Source organism: Loxodonta africana, chromosome X (assembly GCF_030014295.1).
Source record: "Loxodonta africana isolate mLoxAfr1 chromosome X, mLoxAfr1.hap2, whole genome shotgun sequence".
In the NCBI taxonomy this organism is placed as follows: Eukaryota; Metazoa; Chordata; class Mammalia; order Proboscidea; family Elephantidae; genus Loxodonta; species Loxodonta africana.
In genome coordinates this window covers 42,839,932-42,862,245 of record NC_087369.1, presented here as the reverse complement: position 1 = coordinate 42,862,245, position 22,314 = coordinate 42,839,932, and the positions used below count along the sequence as shown (strand labels likewise).

At 39.4% G+C, this 22,314-nt stretch overlaps 1 protein-coding gene across 1 annotated transcript in view; it reads right to left on the bottom strand.

Moving 5' to 3' along the window:
• The window catches only part of LOC100655878 (cytochrome b-245 heavy chain), a 37,128-nt gene extending 35,487 nt beyond the window's left edge, over positions 1-1,641 (bottom strand). Inside the window, exon 1 of the mRNA XM_003422162.4 lies at positions 1,509-1,641. Coding sequence (XP_003422210.1) covers positions 1,509-1,553 — 45 coding nt within the window. The 5' untranslated portion in view covers positions 1,554-1,641. The remainder of the gene's footprint in view (positions 1-1,508) is intronic.
• Positions 1,642-22,314: the final 20,673 nt, after the last annotated feature.

The following is a 22,314-nucleotide window of genomic DNA, read 5'->3' as shown; positions in this document are numbered from 1 at the left end:
TTGTCCAGTCCAATCCATGTCTGAAGAGTTGGCTTCGGGAGTGCTTCCTGTCCTGGGCCAACAGAAGGCCTGGGAGCCATGACCATTAGGGTCCTTCTAGTCTGTCAGACCATTAAGTCTGGTCTTTTTACGAGAATTTGGGGTCTGCATCCCACTGCTCTCCTGCTCCCTCAGTGGTTCTCTGTTGTGTTCCCTGTCAGGGCAGTCATCGGTTGTAGCCGGGCACCATCTAGTTCTGATTCAGGCTGATGTAGTCTCTGGTTTACGTGGCCCTTCCTGTCTCTTGGGCTCATAATTACCTTGTGTCCTTGGTGTTTTTCATTCTCCTTTGGTCCAGGTGGGTTGAGGCCAATTGATGCATCTTAGATGGCCGCTTGCTAGCATTTAAGACCCCCAATGCCACTCTCCAAAGTGGGATGCAGAATATTTTCTTAATAGATTTTATTATGCCAATTGACTTAAATGTCTCCTGAAACCATGGTCCCCAGACCCCTGCCCCTGCTACGCTGGTCTTTGAAGCATTCAGTTTATTCAGGAAACTTCTTTGCTCTTGGTTTAGTCCAGATAAAATGTGATTTTTTTAAATGTCAAAATATTTTTTGTCTTTATGTTATTTGTGCACTTATATCTTTCTAGGTCTAAAATTCAAAGACTTAATATACTTCATGATAAATTCTTTAACAGTTCAATTTATAAGTGTTCTTTTAAGGATCTGTTTTGTTTCCATTGGCTATTTGGAAAGGTTTTTTTAGATATCACATTCGTATATCCACAATTTGCCCATGATTGCTTTGCTGAGACTACCATCTTAAGAGAATAGTTTGTATCTTTATATTAAAAAGCACAGAAAATAACGTCTATTGGAAAACCAGTTACATCTTTTTCTTACAAAAATTGTTTCTCAAGATAGATCATATGAATCTATAATTTAGATAGCTTATTTTAATTCCCTTTTCTTGGATTTTTATAAACCTTACAAATAATTCAAGTTTAGACCTCAGAGAAAACAATGTGATTTTTTGAAAAACTAAGTTGAGAACTTAAATTATGTTTGATGTAATTACTGAAATAAAGGCTATAAATTTCCCATAAATAAGCTATCCTTGTGCTTCTCATTTGGAAAATAGTATAAAATTTTGATTGGCCATTTTTAAGCAGTGTAAATGCATAAGAAGTAGAGAATTTTCTTCTCACTAATAATTAAACAACTCAGAAGCAGAAGTAATTAACATGAAATTTTTCTACTCCCTCTGTGATTTGGTGGCTAATTTAGTACTCCCAGGAAGTCAAGAAATAAGCTAGATGAAATGAGGCACCTAAGTACATTCTTCCCATTAAGAGATTTGGAAGTGGACTCAGTCTGCTTACAGATAAATATATGTTCTCAGAGTAAATCAGTTTCGACATGATTTCTCAAATAAACAAGACAAAGCTTTCTTCTTCTTTAGCTCTCCCCCAAAAACTAAAAACAGCAGAGAATTCATAATTCATCACCCATTTGTACTTACAACGACAAAAATGGAGAGTCCCTCATTCACAAACCAGTTCCCCATGGTGGCAGAGGTTCAAAGCGTTGTGTCTGCCTTTCTACTACACTGTAAACTTCTTCTTCTCATGAGGAAATGAAAACAGCAGCCTCGGGCAATCTGTTTCCTTTTCTATTATCAGAAATTAGCTAATCATTGGTCAACCAAGAAACTTGTTTCCATAACAAATTTAAATATTTAACCCATAAAAACTACAGAAAAAGGGTCAGCCATGATCCAATCACAACTTGCAGGGTGAAAAATGAAACCAATTTCTACAACTGAGGGACAAATGGCAGTGAAATTTGTGGGATATATTTTACAGTTATAACTGGTTTAGACTAATCAGTTATCAATAGCAATTTTTAAAAATTACCTAACTAGCCATGACTGGGTGCTGGGTAAAACCCATGAAACAGGTGTGATACCTCTTGACAGGCTGGAGCAGTATTTACAGTTTTGTTGAAAAAGGGTAATGACAATAGTAATGGTTGGTATTTATAGAATGCTTACTATGTGCCATATAATGTTCTAAGCAACAGATAATAGATATATGTGTGTATACATGACATATATATGAATAAATGTCATATGCATATATATTTGTATATCAAATCACTTGATCCTTAAAACTCAACACTTATAAAAAAAACATTGCTGTTGAGTTGATTGCAATTCATAGTGACCCTGTAGTTCAACTAGTATGATTACATTTACAGATTAGGAAACTGAGGCCCAGAGCAGTTAAGTTACTTGGTCAAGGTCACACAGGAAATAGTGAAGCTTGAAACCCAAACAGTTTTGCTCCAGAGTCTATGTTAAATGTGGTAGATGCCAGAAGCCAGCTGTAGTACTTTTTTTTTTTTCCTCCTAGGTGCTCCTCAGTCTTCAGGACATGAAAGAAACAAGAAGGCCAGGTGGTAACCCCACTATTTGATCAAATAATTGCAAAAGGGTGGTTGCACAGCAGATATAGATAATAGGGAAGTGAAAGAAGAAATTGGAGGAGCAGAAGGAAACAAGAGAGGAGATAAGAAGAGCCGTGAACTCTTCCGGCTGATGTCTATGAAGCACATGAGTCAGTCCCCCAAAATTATGACAATTAACAAAGTGATGTTGTTTTTATTTTTTAATGTTTAAGGAAAGGCACTATGACATTCATTGCTGTTGGAATATGTGTAACTCACATAAAGGGCTGTCAGCCTCCTGGCTCCATCCCATACAGAGATGAGTTCAAAGACAATGAAAACATGATTATTACACAATCAAAACACGTGTTAGTCACTTGCCTCTGCTCCCAGATACAGTCCTCACCGTTTCCTTGCTCTGCTGTGATTCAGAAGGAATTATATTTGCCAGGGTTCTTGGCCCTCTGGCTTCTAATATGTTCAGTCAAATTGGAGGGTGAGAAGCAGGGAAGAAGTCAGAGTAGTTCTTCCCCTAGCTTTCTGATTCAAGTGGCATCTTGGAAATGGCTGTATCTCCACTGATGCCCCAGCTCCCATGAATCATCCCCTCTCTCTGTGGCACCAGCTCCTACTGGCCAGTACCACTGTAGTTCTAGCTCCCACCAGATGGCCCTGGCTTTTGGGCTTGAGTTACACTACCTCCTACCAGTTTCCCTCCAACCATGAGAGCTGGAGGGTAATTGCTTCTTGTAGTTGTTCGTCTTTATGTTGCCTGGACACCCTCTGCTTGAATTCTCTACTTTTCTATCACCCATGTAACAAATTACTGGTATGAAATTGCCTCTGTTGAAATATGGTGGTTTCTGTTTGCCTTACTGGACCTTGACTAATACAAAAAGCAATTCAGGCCTGTACTCATATTTTTAAGTCATTAAAGAAGGAAGGCATATATGCTTAATGAGTAAAAAATTTTAAAAATCTGCTCTCCCCATCTTTTCCCCTCTCAAACTCCTCCAAAGGGAGGACTGCTACTCCATCAAGCTCTTTGAAACTAGCCAAGTTTTCTCCTCTCTACCTGTCCCCCCCTTTTCTCTTCTCCTGCCTACTGGTTCGTCTTTCCTTTTCCTACTAAATCTTCAAGTCTATCCCACATTTTTCACCTACCTTCTGCTAGGAAGAGGGTTATAAATATTCATACACTATGAAATAATCTTCCCTGTTGCACATAAACCTATTTGTTTGAACATTTTCTGGCTCCCTTTTTCGTCCTTCACTGTTTGAGAATAAAAAAGGAATATTTTCCATGCATAATCAACTATTCCCTCCTATTGCTTTTTTCTCCTTTATAAAAATAATCACAGAGCTGTGAGCAGTGATTTCTTGAGAGCCTTAAGAACCTCAATCAGTTTCACAGCTGGAGAAAAAGAGATTGGTTGTGATGAAGAGTAAAATCTTTCTTTTATGGAAAGTAACTTTTTTGAGGAAAACATTGTTAAAGAAAATAATGTAATGCACACTACTCTTGGAGAGACAGGCAGAAGGATGGACAATGGAGGAACAGGTGTTAGTTGACTGGCATTGATTGGAGATGAAGAGTGAGGAAAATTGAGCCTCTGTGCTTTTAGCTAACAGCTTCTTTTCCCCCAATGTACCTTGGCTTCCATTGTCTTCTAAGCTGTTGGTGTCAAGCTAGACTGTGGTGAACATAAGGAAATACTCATCATCCCAGTAGGCAGTGATGACTAACACCCTCGGGCTTGTGTTTAAAATCCTAGACACCTCTGGCTGAGAGAAAAGAGAGAAGCAGACTCATATTTCCAGGCTATTTCCTGACTTTGTGCCCTGAGTAAAATTCTTTTTTGATCCATCAAATTAAAAATTAGGCTCCTAATTTGTTCTAAGAAGGCTGTGTGAAATTGTTGAAGAAAGGGAGGTACGTTTCCACACCAAGATTTGCAATGAATTTTGTTCCTGATGATGGTGAGAAATGGATTTCTGCACCTGTTTTCTCTGTTGTGCATCTACGTTTTTGCAATTGAACTATGATGCAGTCACAACAAGTCCTCAGCAGTTCTGTAGGGAGATCTGAAGCCAGGATGACCACTGAGATCTGTCCTGAATGTCCTAGGCCAAGGCATCTTTCTTCACTGAGACCATCCCTGTGACTGCCAAAAGTAGCAGAGTGAATCCTTCATTTCTGGGGGTGGATCTGGTTGGCACATCACAGTAGCCAACACAGGCACATATGACATAAATTCCCACCATCACCACTTCCTGCTTTAAAAAATTTTTTTGTGTGGTGAATTTCTACCACATATACCTAGAAGAGTCCTTACCAAAGCATGGTATATAGAAACCCACTTTTATTTCATAACCACAGTCTGAAAGGTTAGTGAAAGTTGGGTGAGGCTGCTGGGATAGCATCTAGATATTCTATATCCTGTTTGAGAGAGAAAATAAAGTAAAAGAAGAGACATTTAGGGAGAAAGGGGGAAATTTCCTGATCCAAGTGATCAAAGGCATTAACAGCATAGTTTTAACTAACATTCCATTTAATAGAAAGTAAAAATGTCTGGTGACAAAGATTTAAATTTTTTAACCTTATATATGTTAAATATGATTTCATACATTAATTCATTAGCAAAAGGAAGAAAATGAGGAAAGCATACATATTTTCTCAAATAATTGATTTGAACTAAAAATTTTCCAGTATGCCTCTGGTGGTAAATTTGTTATTTTCTCTTTTTTTGTCTTAAAAATGTTTACCTTTACTCCTAGGAATATATCCTGCAGAAATAAGAGCCATGACAAGAATAGACATATGCACCCCTTGTTCACTGCAGCGTTATTCAAAATAGCAAAAACATGGAAACATGCCCATCAACAGATGAATGGATAAACAAATTATGGCATATACACACAATAGAATACTATAAAATGATACAGAACAATGATGAATCCGCAAAATGTCTCATAACATGGGTGAATCTGGAGGACATTATTCTGAGTGGAATAAGTCAATCACAAAAGGAAAAATATTGTATGAGATTACTATTATAAAAACCCAAGGAATGGTTTACACACAGAAAAAAAACAATCTTTGATGGTTAAAAAGAAGGGGAGGAACGGGGAGGGGAAATCCACTAACTAGATAGTAGACAAGTTAACTTTGGTGACGTGAAAGAACACATGATATGGGGGAAGGCAGCACAATTTGATCAAGGCAAAGTCATAGAAGCTCCCTAGACCATCCAAACACATTGCTAGACCAAGTTACTGGGGCTGAGGGCTGCGGACCATGGTCTCAAGAGACTTCTTGGTCAATTGGCATAACATAGTTCATAAAGAAAATGTTCTACATCCTACTTTGGTGAGTAGTGTTTGGGGACTTAAAAGCTATGAGCAGCCATCTAAGACACACCTATTGGTCCCATCACATTTGGAGCAAAGGAGATTGAAGGAAACCAAAGACACAAGGAAAATATTAGTCCAAAGGACTAATGGACCACATGAACCACAGCCTCCACCAGCCTGAGCCCAGAAGAACTAGATGGTGCCCAGCTACCACCACTGGCTGCTCTGACAGAGATCACAATAGAGGGGCCTGGAGAGAGCAGGAGAAAGATGTAGAACAAAAGTTAAATTCACACACACACAAAGACCAGACTTACTGGTCTGACAGAGGCTGGAGGAAACCCCAAGACTATGGCTCCCAGACACCCTGCTAACTCAGAACAGAAGCCACTCCTGAAGTCCACCTTTCAGCCAAAGATTAGACAGGCCTGTAAAACAAACAATAACATACATGAGGAATGTGCTTCCTAGTTCAATGAAGTATATGAGATTAAATGGGAAACACCTGCCCAAAAGGAAAGACCAGAAGGCAGGAAGGGATAAAGAAAACTGGATGAATGGGCACGGAGAACCCAGGATGGAAAGGGAAAGGGGGAGAGTGCTGACACATTGTGGGGTTGCAACCAATGTCACAAAACAATTTGTGTATAAATTTTTGAATTAAAAAATAATTTGTGCTGTAAACTTTCACCTAAAACACAATTAAAAAAAATGTTTTTAATTTACTTTTACAGACTTAAATCTAATTAACAACAGCTGATATTTATAAAGCATGCCAAGGAGCCCTGATGGCTCAGCGGTTAATTGCTGGCTGCCAACTGAAAGGTCGGCAATTTAAGCTCACTAGCTGCTCCAGGGAAGAAAGATGTGGGAGTCTGCTTCTGTAAAGATTACAGCCTTGGAAACCCTACAGGGCAGTTCTTCTCTGTCCTATAGGGTTGCTACGAGTAGGAACTGACTGGATGGCAATAAGTTTTTGGGTTTTATGCATGCCACGTGGCTTATGTGTTTTGTTTCATTTATTTTTCACAATCATTAGGTATGTAAAATTATTGTATCCATTTGTGGTAGCCTGAATAACCCCCCTCCCCAGATGTACACGTTCTAATCCCCAGAACCTGTGAATATGCTATTATCTCATATGGTAAAAGGGACTTTGCAGATGTGATTAAGTTAAGGCTCTTGAGGTGGGGAGATTATCCTGAAATATCCAGGAGGGTCCAGTGTAATCACAAGGATCTTTATGAGAGGAAGCAGTAAAATCAGAGTCACAGAAAGAAGATAAAAGGATGGAAACGGAGGTCAGAGAGGTAGAAAGATGCTGTGCTGCCGGCTTCAAAGATAGAGGAAGGGGCCACAAGCTAAGGGGTGTAGGTGGCCTCTAGAAGCTGGAGAAGGAAAAGAAGTAGATTTTCCCTAGAGCCTCCAGGAGAAGTTCAAGTCTGCTGACACCTTGATTTTAGCTTAGTGAAACCTGTGTCAGACTTCCAACCTGCAGAACTATGAGAAAATAAATTTGTGTTGTTTTAAGCCACTGAGTTTGTGGCAATTTGTTATAGCAGCCATTGGAAACTAATACACTATTTTAGAGATGAAAGATGCAAGCTCTAGGGAGATAAAGTAACTTGCCTAGAGTCCAAAGGCTACTTGAGTCCAGAGCCGGGGTTTGAATCTGGGCAGTCTGTTGTATATTGTTGCTTATCCGAGCCACCAGAAACATTTTGTAAAGGTAGACCTTCACTGTAAACAGTAAAATTGTGTCATGAGCACCAGCTGCTGTCTCAAGGCCCCTGGCTTGAATTTGCTATGTTGTTCTCAGTTTGCAACATATAAAGTAACTCTTCCCCACAGGGATGGTCATAAAAGCCCTTCTGACATCCCAAATGTTGCTGACAGGTTCCTGTAGTAGACACACATGTGAAGAACCAGCTCAGCCTGAGAAGCCTGAAGAAGTTTTTGTTGAGCAACAGGCGTTAGGTCCCTACAACCAGTTTGTGCATATTTCAGCTGGATCTGAAAGAGGAGAGCTCTGTCTCTGAGTCTCCTGCATCACTTTGCCTTATGCCAGGATATACCTGAGCTCCCTTAGTCCCACTCTGGGCAGTTAGCAAAGAATCACCCCTGTGAATATGTTAACAGGTAACTTAAGTGAGAGAAAAGGCTTATGCATTTCACTTGACCCTGGGTCCACCTTCCTTGATTCTTTCAGCCAATATTGTTTGGCCTGACTATCTGCTAGTGAGAAAGTGTAGATGTTTTATATAAACACGTGTAGTCTCAGGCAAAAACTTGATATACGTAACCACATGCTTTGGTTTCCTAAGACTGCCATAACAAAATGGGTACCCACAAGATGGGTAGCTTTAAAGAACAGAACTTTATTGTATTACAGTTCTAGAAGCTAGAAGTCTAAATCGGGGTATTGGCTATGTCAATTCCTTCTAGAGAGGAACTCTTCCTAGCTTCTGGTTTCTGACGGCACCCCTTGGTGTTCCTTTGCTGCATGTGACTTTGCCTGGCTTCTTCCTCTGCGTGTGACTCTGTTTCTGAGTCTGCCCTCTTCTATCAGACAGGATTCAGAAAAGATTAGAGTTAGAACCCACCTTACTCTGATATGATTTCATTAACTTAACTGATAACATCAGAAAGAAAAACCCTATTTCCCCAAACAAGGCCACGTTCACTGGTGTGGAGGTTAGGACTTCCAACATATTTTTTGGGGGGGGGCACAATTCAATCCATAACCACAGTATAATTATCAAAATTAGGGCATGTAACATTGATAAACCACACCTGTTGCCGTCGAGTCAATTCCGACTTCATAGTGACCCTATAGGACAGAGTAGAACTGCCCTGCAGGGTTTCCAAGGAGTGGCTGGCTGGTAGATTCGAACTGCCAACCTTTTGGTTAGCAGCCAAACGCTTAATCACTGTGCCACCAGGGCCCCTGTAACAAACGTTGATAGAGCATTATTATCTAATCTAAAGTCCATATTCAGATTTTGCCAATTGTCCCAATGTCCTTTTTTTCCGATTGTTTTGGTTCAATAACCAATTCAGTTATCAAATCTCTTTGGTCTCCTTTAATCTGGACCAGTTCTTCAGCCTTTTTTTTTTTATTCCACTACATTGATATTTTTGAAGAATACAGACTATTTTGTAGGCTGTCCCTCATTTGAAGTGTGCCTGATGTTTCTTCATGACTAGATTCAGGTTATACATCTTCAGCAGGAATATCACAGAAGTTACCTGGGTCTTTCTCAGTGCATCATTATCAGGAGGCACGTGACACTGGTTTTTCACATTGTTGGTGATGGACTTGTGCTTAGGAAATACACACTGAAGTGTTTAAGAATAAAGGGTCATGATGTAGGTGACTTATTCTCAAATAATTCAGAAACAAATAATAAGGAGAGAGAGGAAATGGTAATTTAAGTCTTTTTGTTGTCGTTGGGTGCCATCGAGTTGATTTTCTACTCATAGCGACCCCATGTGACAGAGTAGATTTGCCTCATAGGGTTTTCCTGTAATTTTTTATGGGAGCAGATCACCAGGTCTTTCTCCTGTGGAGCCACTGGGTGGGTTCCAATTGCCAACCTTCTGTGAGTATGACAAAATGTAAATAGTAAACCTGTGTCAAGGTATGCTGAAGTTTTTTGTACTATCTTTGCAATTCTTCTGTATGTTTGAATTTTTCAATAAGTTTTTTTTTTTTTTAATCTGGCATATCACAAGCTTTCTGGAGTATGTATGGTTCACTCTGGGAGTTGGGGGGCAGAATCAGTCTTGAGGGGAAGCTGCTCTTTTGCAAGAGAACACACTTTGATGAGCTTTTTGGTAATGCAAGGGCACTGCCTGGTCCAGGGGTTAGAGATAGTCAGAGAAGGTCTAAGCTGCTCAGCACAGTAAAATGAAAGGATGACGTCCTTGGGTGGAGAAACAGTGTTATTTGATTTGAAGCTTGTGCTGGAAATTGTGGAAGACATTGTTGTGGTGGACAGAAGTGGTTCTTACAGAGATGAAGAATAGGCCCCAGAGTAGGACAGAATGTCTGGCCCAAGAGAGGAGGAACTTAGAGAAAAAGGATACACAATAATGATTGCTGGTTTTTCCTTTCCTGTATTGTAATTTCTTTTTATTGTCTGTATGTCTTCAGTAAAGCTGATTAACAAGCATAATACAGAATCGGTCTTGAATTATTGGTCATCTGGGGAGATAAGGCAGAAGCTTTCCATTGGGTGAAGGAGACCAGAGAGGGCTGAGCCAGCAGGGAGAAGAAATGATGACATGGCAGGAAGTGATCCGGAGGAAGAGCCAGAGACAACCATGAGGATGTCAACAGTCTGGGAATTCCTGGAAATACTTGGGAAAGGACACTAGACTTCCAGCTGTTCCCTCGAATTGTAATAAGGGAGACTAAATGTACCTGGGGAACATGATTTTACACAGGAAAGCAAAGTTCTTTTGCCACGTATGGGCCACATGCAATAAAAGGCAAACAAATATATTTCAATAGTTTATTCAAGTCCAAAGGACAGGGTGGCAGCCACCTTTTACTGCAATAGTCATCAGAAGAATAGCCATTTAGCATGGCAAAGTCATTCATCGCAGATGAGGAAGATCAAGATTAAGGGTTATCCCATGTCTGTACCTTCAGATTTTGCTAATTTATGGACTATTTAGGGGGAAAACAACAACAAAGCAGAGAATGAATATTTATTTTATTTTAATGCAGTGATATTATTCATCTGTAGACTTTTGTGAGATGTACTGAATTGCTCTCTAAGACTGAGATCTTAGTAATTAAACACTCGAAGAAACTCAACCAGTAAAATTCAAATGAATCATGAAGGTTTTACTTTCTCACTAATATGAAAAGGCAGCTGCACCACCGAACTGGAAATTATAGGTGTGAAGTGTGAATACTGCTGATGGCTTAAGGAAGTGAAGATATTCAGTCTCAAAACGAACATGTAGATAATTCAGGGACTGCACTCATTTCCCCTGCTAAGCTCCCCGAGCTCAATGGATTAACAATTTTTAACAAAGGCAAACCTTTTGGTGGATATGAAGCCACAACTGAAAAAAAAAAAAGATTTGATGATTATGAATGACATTTTAAATTTCTGAAGTTGCCTTTAACCTTTAAATACCTGTATAGAGAAGCCTGGGTGGCACAAGTGGTTTGTGATTGGCTACTAACCTAAAGGTTGGAGGTTTGAACCTACCCACAGCAGCACCACAGAAGACAGGCCTAGCGAACTGCTTCTGTAAAGATTATAACCAAGAAAACCCTATGAAACAGTACTACTCTGTAACTACTCTGTCACCATGAGTTGGAATCTAACTCAACGGCAATTTTTTTTTTTAAATCTATACATTTGTATACCTATCAGCCCCGTCAGTGCAATTTAGTTTTAAAAGTACTGATTGGGCTTAAAAATTAAATATGCCCATAAAAAAGGCAAAGGATCCATGGAATTATGGTGCACTCAGAACTTCCATAAAACATCTGGTAATATGGCCCAGTGATGATCAATGCTTGGTTCTCAGGTGATTCTATACAAAATTTGCCATCATTAATGAAACAGCTGAAATAAAAAAGGCACCATGAGCAATGAAAGCCCACAGTCAAACTGAGGTATTCTCCAGCTATAGCCACTCCACGTTTTCCCAGAATTGTTTATTCTGTTAAATACCAATGTGGCAGACATTGTTTTTGACTCTCCCAAATATTTTCTCAATTCTTTCCTCTCCTATATCTCAATACAAATCATGGAAAAAAAAACTTTCTCTCCCAATCTTTTTTACAACTATTCTAACAATTTTCCAAGGGGAGGTAAATCATTCTGGGGAAATATTTTATTTTATTAAAACATTTATATTAAAAAAATAAAGACAGTGATGTCAGCAAAAATGCCAGAGTTGAGAACTCCAGAGGCCCATCCTCCTCAAAATCACACACACACACAGAGAAAGAGAGAGACACACACACAGAGACACAGACACACACAGAGACACAGAGACACAGACACACACACATATACACACACACACACACTGGCAAAAACAGAATAAAGCTCATCAGAACTCTAGAAGATAGTCAAAGGTTTACAGCAACCAAGTGGATGCTTAACCAGGACAAAGGCCACTGAAACATGGTAGGCAAGTTGTAGGGTAATGCTATTCATCTATATGCATCCCCTCCCTAATGGAATCAGCTTTGCTCTTCCCCGAAGCATGCTGGGGATGAATTCGGGATGGACTCGGGCTAAGGTACAAGGCCGGGAGTGGTATGACTGGGCCAGCGGCCAAGGCCGAGGAATGCCTTAGCAACAGGAAGGAAAATATCTGGGCCTGAACGTGAAGTCCCTGGGAACACTGACTGCCCAAGGATGTGGTAGAAAACAATGAGCCTTGGTCCCAACTGAAATGGTATATAAGCTTGGGTCCCTTGTTAGGTGGTTGTGGAAAATACTCCAGCCAGCCGCCACTGGGGAGCAGCTGCTTGGCCGTGTCAGTAAGTTTCCCTGAATAAACTCATGAACCTGGAAAGGGCTACGTGTCAGTTCTTCAGACTATCTGCCAGGACACACAGTGAAAGTCTTTCCTTGCTGGGGCTGTCCCCCGAAACAAGTCTTGTATTATTTTAAGTTACCCTTGCCCCACTGCTCTCCCCAGCACAACGGTAATCTTGAAGACAGCAGCCCACGTTTCCAGTGTGGGTACCAGCGATTAGTGTTTAATAAAGTTCAGTAGAAGCCAAGGTTAACTATCTTTCTGCAACATGATGTGCTAGACATTCCTAAACCTAAAAAAAAAAAAAAAAAACCCATTGCCCTCAAGTCAATTCCAACTCATAGCATTCCTAGGGAAGAAGAAAAAGAGTGAAAGAAAAGGATGACCTCTAGCTTCTTGAGGTTTGGCCATTTATCTGAACAGAATGGTCTTGGAAGCGGGTAGTATACAGCTTAATTATGTGGTATGATTTTGTAGGATTTGGGAAGGTTCCTTGCCCCATCCCTACCTCACAATTCAAAGAATCATACAATAAACTCACAGAAAATAAAAATACCTTATTTGGCATAGAAGGTAAAGTACTTGTTCATCTTAGATGGATAAGTTTCTTTATTAAAAGCAATATTTGATGGGAAAAGAGAGCATTTTCTCCATAACAGTGCTGAGTACTTGAGGAGGCTAGGAAGGTTCACAATGAAATCACGACAAATAATTATTAAGGTGAAATTCTGGACTGGATCCTTTTGCTCAACTGGACAATATTGGAACAATTGGTAAAACTTGAATGGGGTCTGAGTATTAGATGAAAATATATGTTTATTCCCCAATTTTTGATAGTTGTGTTGTGGTTATTAGAATAATGTCTTAGTTTGTATAAAATATGTCTTAGTTTGTAGAAAATATAATGTCTTAGTTTGTAGAAAATATATAGTAAAGGGCAGGAGATCACATTGGCAATTTATCCACAAATGGTTCAGGAAATAAAAGTTATTTGTACTATAGTTGCAACTTTTCTGAGTTTGTGATTGTTTCAAAACAAAACAGATTCAAAAAATCTACTTAGACCCAAAGACAGAACATTAGTAGAAAAGCAGAAAAGAACTTTACAGTAAGTATATTTAATATCCTCAGGGTACAAAAATAGTCATCTAGAGATAATGGAAATGAAAATGTTGATTGTTGAAATAAAAATTCAATAAATGAACTGAATAACAATGAGCACTGCTGAGTAGCAAATTACTAAGCTGGAAAATTGAAACAAAGGAAGTCTCCTCCAATATAACATAATAAGGCCAAAACTTGTCACTTGCTAATATGTGTTCTAAATAGAAAAGAAAGAGGAACATGTAGAAAATATATGAGGAAATAGAAATAATATATAATGAAGTATATAATACATGAGAAAATTTCTAGAACTGACCAAAATATACATTTTTGTCTTAGCCTGGTTCCATAGAAAACAGAACCTGAGGGTTAGTTAGAAGGTGTAAACCCAAAGCAACGAGGGTGAGAAAAAAGGAACATGAAGCAAAGAAGATGTGAAGAAATGCGATGTTATGTGTTATTTTGCTGGCCACTTCTTTGCAATGAACCACAAAGACTCAGCAGATCCCTACTGAGCAGGCGCAAACGACTTCTCCAGACACCTGGAAGGCAAAACTACACCTCAGGACAGTTCACAGTGGGGAAGAAGGTAGTGGTGGGGGAGACATATCTACTAGACTCCCTCCTGCTTCCAATTTTTCATTAGCCAAGGTTTACCCCATGGGAGCTTCTCCCACACTTTAGAAATGCATTATTCAGGCCCTCACCACTGCCTCAGGAAACCAGATCCTACACCCAGTGGTATGACAATTTCACCTTGAGTCATGAAGTGGAGGGGTGAGAAGAAGCACCAGTGCAGAGACGTGGAGTGAGGCTTTTCTGGGTGGAACCCCAGGAGCCAATGACAAAATCTTCCTGTAATACATACTCAACAGTCACTGCTTCACCAGGCAGAAAGAAAGAGGTGTCAAGGAATCCACAAAGGCATCCACTGTCCAGTGCAGACCATATACTAAAAACATATGCTAAGTACTGATCAGGATAAATTTTTGAAAAGTGATTTCATACCTAGACAGAGTGTAATTCATATTTCAGATTACCGGGCATTTTTCTTTTTACCGGAAAACATTCTGAGAGAAAAAATACCTACAAATGATTGACAACGTGACCGCCATCAGAATTGTCATCAGCATCCTTAGGTAAAGGGGGTAGTGGAATAGTGTCTTCTAAGTACTGAAGGGGAAACCCTGGTGGCGTAGTGGTTAAGTGCTACAGCTGCTAACCTAGAGATCGGTAGTTCGAATCCGCCAGGTGCTCCATGGAAGCTTTACGGGGCAGTTCTACTGTGTCCTATAGGGTCGCTATGAGTCGGAATCGACTCGACGGCAGTGGGTTTAGTGGAAGTACTGAAGGAAAATAACTCTGCACTCAGATTTCAGTACCCTGCTCAGCTTTGTTTCAAATATGAGGCAAAGATAATCTCAGACAGACAATGATTCAAAACACTCAACCATTAGAGACCCTCTATAAAATATCACCTGGTATATTTACTCAAGGAGAAAAACATATCCGTGAAAAGTGAGTCAAAAAAGATGCAAATCAAAATCACAATGAAATACCATTTCACTCTCACTAGGATGGCTAAGATAAAGAAAAAAACAGAAAATAACAAACGTTGGTGAGGATGCAGAGAAATTGAAACTCTTATTCATTGCTGGTGGGAATGCAAAATTGTACAGCCATTGTAAAAAACAGTGTGGTGGTTCCTCAAAAAACTAGAACTATAACTACCATACAACCAGCAATTCTACTCCTAGGTATATACCCAAAGGATTTGAAAGCAGAGATTCCAAAAGAGATTTGCTGTAAAAATGGCATGGGGAAGATGTCTGACTTCCTCCAAACCCACAACGGGGAAGAGAACCACGATAAACAGCCCAAGGCTGATTTCTACAAGGTGGAGGTCAGATATACCTCCTACCTCTACCATGTCTACCAGTTCTGACACCAACTGTCCCTACTACAGCACTCTCTACTGGGTTTGATAATTCATTGCAGTGGCCACACAGAACTCACAGACCATACTGATAATTATGGGGTTTATTAGGAAGTAACAGATTACAATTCAGGCTCAGGAACAATCAGGATACAGTTCCTCCATCAGCATAGCCTCGCAGGCACGCCTCTCCCTGGCCCTCAGTCTCTGCCCAAAGGCACTCAGCTGTCTCCTCTCTGCTCTGGAATTGGCTCTCTTTTAAGGCAAAACTGACCAATCCCCTTGGTAGCCATAATTACCCTATAACAATCACAGGGGTGGGAATTACAAGCCCATGGCTAGAAAGACCACACACAAAAGTAATTAATTGCACAACAGGCCACCCTTTGGCTTTTCTAGCCATGGCTCTTTCATATTCAGAGGATAACTTCCCCCTCTCAACCATTTTACCAGTCCAGAACAGTCATTAACAATCAGTCTGTCAGTAGGGCAGTCCTCAGGGTGAGGTCACTCAAGTACTAGCCATTCGGGTTTGCTGCAGGTAGCCATCTGATTTGGTCAGGCTCTCCAACAGTTTGTCTCATCTTCACCTTTCCTGGCCTCTGATAAAATTTAACTGAGAGAAGATTATTCCCTTGCTCTGAGCCTCACGAGGTATTAGCTTAAGCAAAACCTTTAAGGGACTTTAGGTTCAGCCACTGTACTCCAGTCCAGCAGTGCCTCCCCCTTAGTCCACTTTTTCACACTCACAGCTTCTACAATTACAGTTTTTACAATCACAACCCTGTTGACAATCAACATTCACAGCTGAATCATATAATCCTATCAGTGTCTTTCCCTACCCTCTCTTCCCCAGACCCATTAGGAGAAGAGACATCTAGTCAGTGGGGATCCTCCCTGGTCCCCCTCATTTGATGTAAACACATTCATGAAAGTGTGTAAGCCAGCCACTTCATGCCTTTATCTCCCTCGTTTTAGATAGCTAATGTTTAAATTGTCCATCCCTATAATAAAAAAAAAATTCAAACCAGTACTCTGAGGAGACAACCATGTCCTTTGGTCTTAAAGTATCTTCAGTTCTAGCTGGAACTTTGAGTATCTGCACCCACAAGCAAAGTCCAGCCCAGAGCAAGCCACCAAATTGTAGCAATCTACACCAGCTCCCAGTGTCAAACATCTTTTTCTTCATTTGGTCAGATCTGGTCAGCTCATCCCTAGCCATCCCTAGGTCACAGTGGGTAGTAGCCTCAGGCTCAAGAGTTCACACACAGTTCAGATAGTACCTTCACACTTCCATCCCTAGACCCCTTGAGCTATGTCAATGGGTTCCACCCATAAACTTAGTCCACATACAACTCCGTTTATTTCTGACCAGCCAGCCCTTCCTCTCACTCTCTCATCTCTAGCCCCTGTGGGCTAGGTCAATGAGTGCCAATGCAACATGTTCAAACACAGCCTGTCTATTGCTTCACTTTCCTCACTTCCACTCATTGAGTGGACCCAGGTGGCCGCCACAAGCGAGCAGACCAAGCTATGTACTTTCTGGCTCCCTTTAACTTCCAGTCCTGGAAGGGGGTTCCTTCCAGTTGGCACTGACCTTCTGCCTTGATGCACACCACTTGTTCAAAATTCAAAAAGTGAAACGGCCATTTTTTTCCTGTAAGTTCTTCCTTCAAATGCAAATATTTCATTCTCCCAGCAGTTCTGGGTGATTCTGCATATCTTTTCAAATGCATATATGGGTGGGGCTTGGGTTTTAGACCTAAGGCCCCCACCAATAGAGAGGGCAACTACATTCAAACAGCCTGTTTCTCTCAGGCAAATCCTTGTCCCCCTTTAGCATATCTAATTAAATATTGGCTGAAGGCAGAGTTACAAGCTCTCTGTAACCTATAATACCCAATATTCATTTCTAGCATACATTTTAGTCTGCTGTACAACATTGTAGAAAAAATAAATTTTTTTTTTTACAATTAGGTAGGAGAAGCATTCAATATCCATAGCACATTCAGATAAATGCATAATCCTAAACACATAGCCTTATTTTTCAAAACCATATATTCCAGCGAGTCTGGGCTGTTACAGTGAAACCCATCATTCAAACACCAAATAAGCAAATAATTTCTTTTATAAGGATCAGCACAAAGATAATTAAGGATAGAGTTGCACAGACGATTATTGTAATTGCCGTCAATAAGCTGTACACCTGTAAAAATTTGAATTGGCAAAATTGTGTGATAGATACATTTACAACAATGACAAAAAAAAAAAGAGTAGCTGCTGGGGCTGCTTGCATACAACCAAACACCTCAGGGAATTTGGTTTCTTGGTTTGGAGGTTTAGGGTCATGGTTTCATGGGACCATCCCAGTTAATCGGCCTAATAATGTGTTCAGTGCTTCTGTTCTCACATAATGCCTAGAGTCTTAAAAGCTTGCAAGCAGACACCCAAGTCACGACAATTAATCTCTATGCACCTGGAGCAACAGAAGAAGGAGAGTCAGGAATAGGAGTGTGTGGAGTGTGCGGCTAATTGCCTCCATGAACAACTGCCTCCTTTGCCATGAGACCAGAAGAACTGGATGGTGCCCGGCTACCATTACTGAACATTTTGATCATAGATTCCATAGAAGAATCCTGATCAAAAGGAGGAAAATGTAGAACAGAATTTCAAATTCTCAGGGACTCTAGTCTTTCTGGAGTCATGGAGGGTGGATGAACCCCTGAAACTATTGCCCTGAGATAATCTTTGAACTGTAAAACAAAAATATGCCCTGAAGTCATCTTAAAACCTAACAATAATTGAACTCAACTAGTAGAGAATGTCTGCTTTGAGCATTGTGCTCTTTTAAGACCTGTCTATGTGGAAAAAAAATTTTTTTTTATGTGGGATCAACTTGACAACAGCAATGCGAAATATTAGATAGGAACCTTGGGGGGGGCAGTGAGTTTATGTCAATGAATGAAGAATGACTCAGAAAAGGAGGGTGAGAGTGGTTGCACAACTCAGAGAAGGTAATCAATGGTACTAAATTGTACATGTAGAAACTGTTGAATTAGTGTATATTTTCAACAACAACAAAATAAATAAAATTTAGAAAAAAATCTAAAATTTATTCTTGGGTTAGAATGAGTGTCAAGTGTTGAAATAAGAGTGGAATATTGAACGACAATCCAGAAATAAAATTCCAGAAAATATTGACTTGGAAGGTAGTGTTGAATGAAGGGAAGGAATAGAGAAAATTAAAAGCTTTCTAAGTTTCTTTTGAGAGGAAAGACTAGGCACTTTCTAATTTTAGCTATTTGAAGAAAAATCTAGGTTTGATTAAGTTCTTAAAAATTTAAGGGAAGTTACTCTTAGAATAGAAATATAACACATAATGTTCAAACCATTAAATGAAAAAATAAAGAAAAGCTCCTACTACTGAAAGGCAGAAAAGTGATAAATTAACTGAAATAGCATGTGAAGAAGAAATGACAAAATAAGATGGCAAGAATAATCCAAATATTTCAGTAATTGCAACAAAATTAAATGGACTAAATATACCAATTTGAAAAAAAACCAGAAACTCATATCTGTTAAGAACAAACTTGATAGCTATGTTTCAAAATTGTGTCTAAAAAAACATGATCAGATAAGTAAAAAATAAACTGATGCAAAAAGATATGTGTTCTTTATACTATAAATTCAAAATACATAAAGCAAAAACTGATATAACCACAAGGAGACAATGTAATCTACAATCGTAAAAACCAAAATTCCGTTCCTGTCGAGTAGATTCTGATGCATAGTGACCCAATAGGACAGAGTAGAAATGCCCCAAAGGGTTTCCATGGAGTGGCTGGTGGATTCAAACTGCCCACCTTTTTTTGGTTAGCAGCCACAGCTCTTAATCACTGCGGCAACAGGGCTCCACAATCATAATTTTTAAAAAACCGAAAAACCAAACCCAGCGCCGTCGAGTCGATTCCAACTCATAGCGACCCTATAGGACGGAGTAGAACTGCCCCACAGAGTTTCCAAGGAGCGCCTGGCGGATTCGAACTGCCGACCTCTTGGTTAGCAGCCGCAGCACTTAACCACTATGCCACCAGGTTTCCACAATCATAGTAAGGAGTCAGTAAATTAATGTATCTTTCTGAAAAACTGAGCTCAAGTAGGCAAAAAATAAGGCAATACAATATTAAACAGCATGTGTGATCAAATACATATAGAGAAACATTTATACCTAAATTATAGAAATTTCACATTCCCTCTTTGAAACACGTGTAGAGCATTTACACAAATTGATCAAATAATAGTCTACAAAGGAAATAAAAATCCAGTATATGTTCACAGACAACAATGCAATTTTTTTCACAATGCAATTTTATTTGAAATTAATAAAAATTAGCCCCAACGGCACTGGGTTGTTTTTTGGGTCTTCTTAAATACAAAGATATTTAAAAATACAAGTAATTTGGGGGTTAAAGTGGAAATCAAAATAATAGTTATAAGCTATGTGAAATGGAATGACAAGTTCACTACCAAAACCTGTGTGGTTGCCGTTAGGTACCCTCAAGTCGATTTCAACTCATAGCGACCCCATGTGACAGAGTAGAGCTGCCCAATAGGGTTTTCTACGATGCAATCCCTACCGGAGCAGATTGCCAGGTCTTTACCCTGAGGAGTCACTGGGGGCAGCAGGGAGGGAAGGGGTGAGCCACCAACCTTTTAGTTATAGCCCAGCACTTAATCTTTGTGCCACTAAAATTCCTTATCAAAATCTGTAGGATGTGTCTAATTTATAAATAATTTATATAAAATGAGAAAAATGAAAGTAAACCAAGTTTTCAATTTAATAAATTAAGGTTTAAAAAGAAAATAAATGTAACCCAAATAAAAAAGAATTTAGGTAAAAGGAGATATTCATTGAATAAAAGATAAATATCTGATAGAATTGAACATAAAAAACTGGTCCCTAGAATAAACAATAAAATAAATGGATCATTTACAATACAAGTATGATAAAGGAAAAGGAGAGAAATATGAATAAAGGACATTAGGAACAAGTGTAAAATATTTCCATCAGTAATTTTAAAATGATAAAGAGGACATTATATGCAATTTATATTTACAAATTTGAACATAGAAAAATATATTTCACTCAAAATAGTAAAAACATGTTTTCAAAAAAGTATTCAAGAAGGAAGAAATGCACAAGAACTATGTACTTAAGACTATAAATTGTTACAGAAAATCTAAGTGATGATTTGATTAAATTAAATAGAATTCCAGTCAAAGTCTCAGGTGGAATTTTCACAGACCTTGATAAGCTAATTTTAAAAATTCATATGAAATCATGTAGAGGGAGGTTTTGTTCTACCAGATGTCAAAATGTATTATAAAGCCATGGTAAATAAAACAGTGTGATAATGACATAGGCAGAGACGAATAGGCTAATGCAAAATTAGAGAGGCCAGAAAGAGACTCATATATGGGAATTTAGTGTAAGATAACAGTGACATTTCAATTCGATGAAGTAAGAACACACTACTCAATAAATGATGCTGAGACATCTGGCTATTTACCTGTATTAAAAAAATTGTCATAATCTTACATCGAACCCAGAGATGGATTTATACTGTGAAACAAATGAAGCTTCCCCAACGTGTCTGTCAGTTTGTCTTACCGTGGGGGCTTGCGTGTTGCTGTGATGCTGGAAGCTATGCTGCTGGTATCCAGATACCAACAGGGTAACCCATGGCAGACAGGTTTCAGCTGAGCCTTCCAGACTAGGAAGAAGGACCTAACAGTCCACAGAAAAGAATTAGCCAGTGAAAACCTTATGAATAGCAGTGAAACACTGTTTGATATATTGCCGGAAGATGAGCCCCCCACGTTGGAAGGCACCAAAAGACAACTGGGGAAGAGCTGCCGGCTCAAAGTAGAGTCGACTTTAATGACGTGGATGGAGTCAAGTTTTCAGGACCTTCATTTTCTGATGGGGCATGACTAAAAATGGGAAGAAACAGCTGCAAACATCCATTAATAATTAGAAGCTGGAATGTACGAAGTATGAATCTAGGAAAATTGGAAATCGTCGAAAATGAAATGAAATCCATAAACATCAATATCCTAGGTATTACTGAGTGGAAATGGACTGGTATTAGCCATTTCGAATTGGACAATCATATGGTCTACTCTGCCAGGAATGACAACTTGAAGAGGAATGGTGTTGCATTCGTCAACAAAAAGAACATTTCAAGCTCTATCCTGAAATACAGCGCTGTCAGTGATAGGATAATATCCATACGCCTACAAGGAAGACCAGTTAACATGAATATTATTCAAATTTACGCACCAACCCCTAAGGACACAGATGAAGAAATTTGAAGATTTTTACCACCTTCTGCATTCTGAAATTGAACATGCAACCAGGATGCATTTATAATTACTGGTGATTGGAACGTGAACGTTGGAAACGAAGAAGGATCGGTAGTTGGAAAATATGGCCTTGGTGATGGAAATGATGCTGGAGATTCCAAGATAGAATTTTGCAAGACCAAGGACTTCTTCATTGCAAATACCTTTTTTCACCAGCATAAACAGCAAGTATATACATGAACCTCACCAGATGGAATACATAGGAATCGAATCAAGTACATCTGTGGAAAGAGATGATGGAAAAGCTCAATATAATCAGTCAGAACAAGGCCAGGGGCTACTTTGGAACAGACCATCAATTGTTCATATGCAAGTTCAAGTTGAAACTGAAGAAAATTAGAACAAGCCCACGAGAACCAAAGTACGACCTTGAGTGTATCCCACCTGAATTTAGAGGCCATCTCAAGAATAGATTTGACGTGTTGAACTCTGATGACCGAAGGCCAGACAAGTTGTGGAATGACATTGAGGGCATCATCCATGAAGAAAGCAAGAGGCCATTAAAAAGACAGGAAAGAAAGAAAAGACTGAAATGGATGTT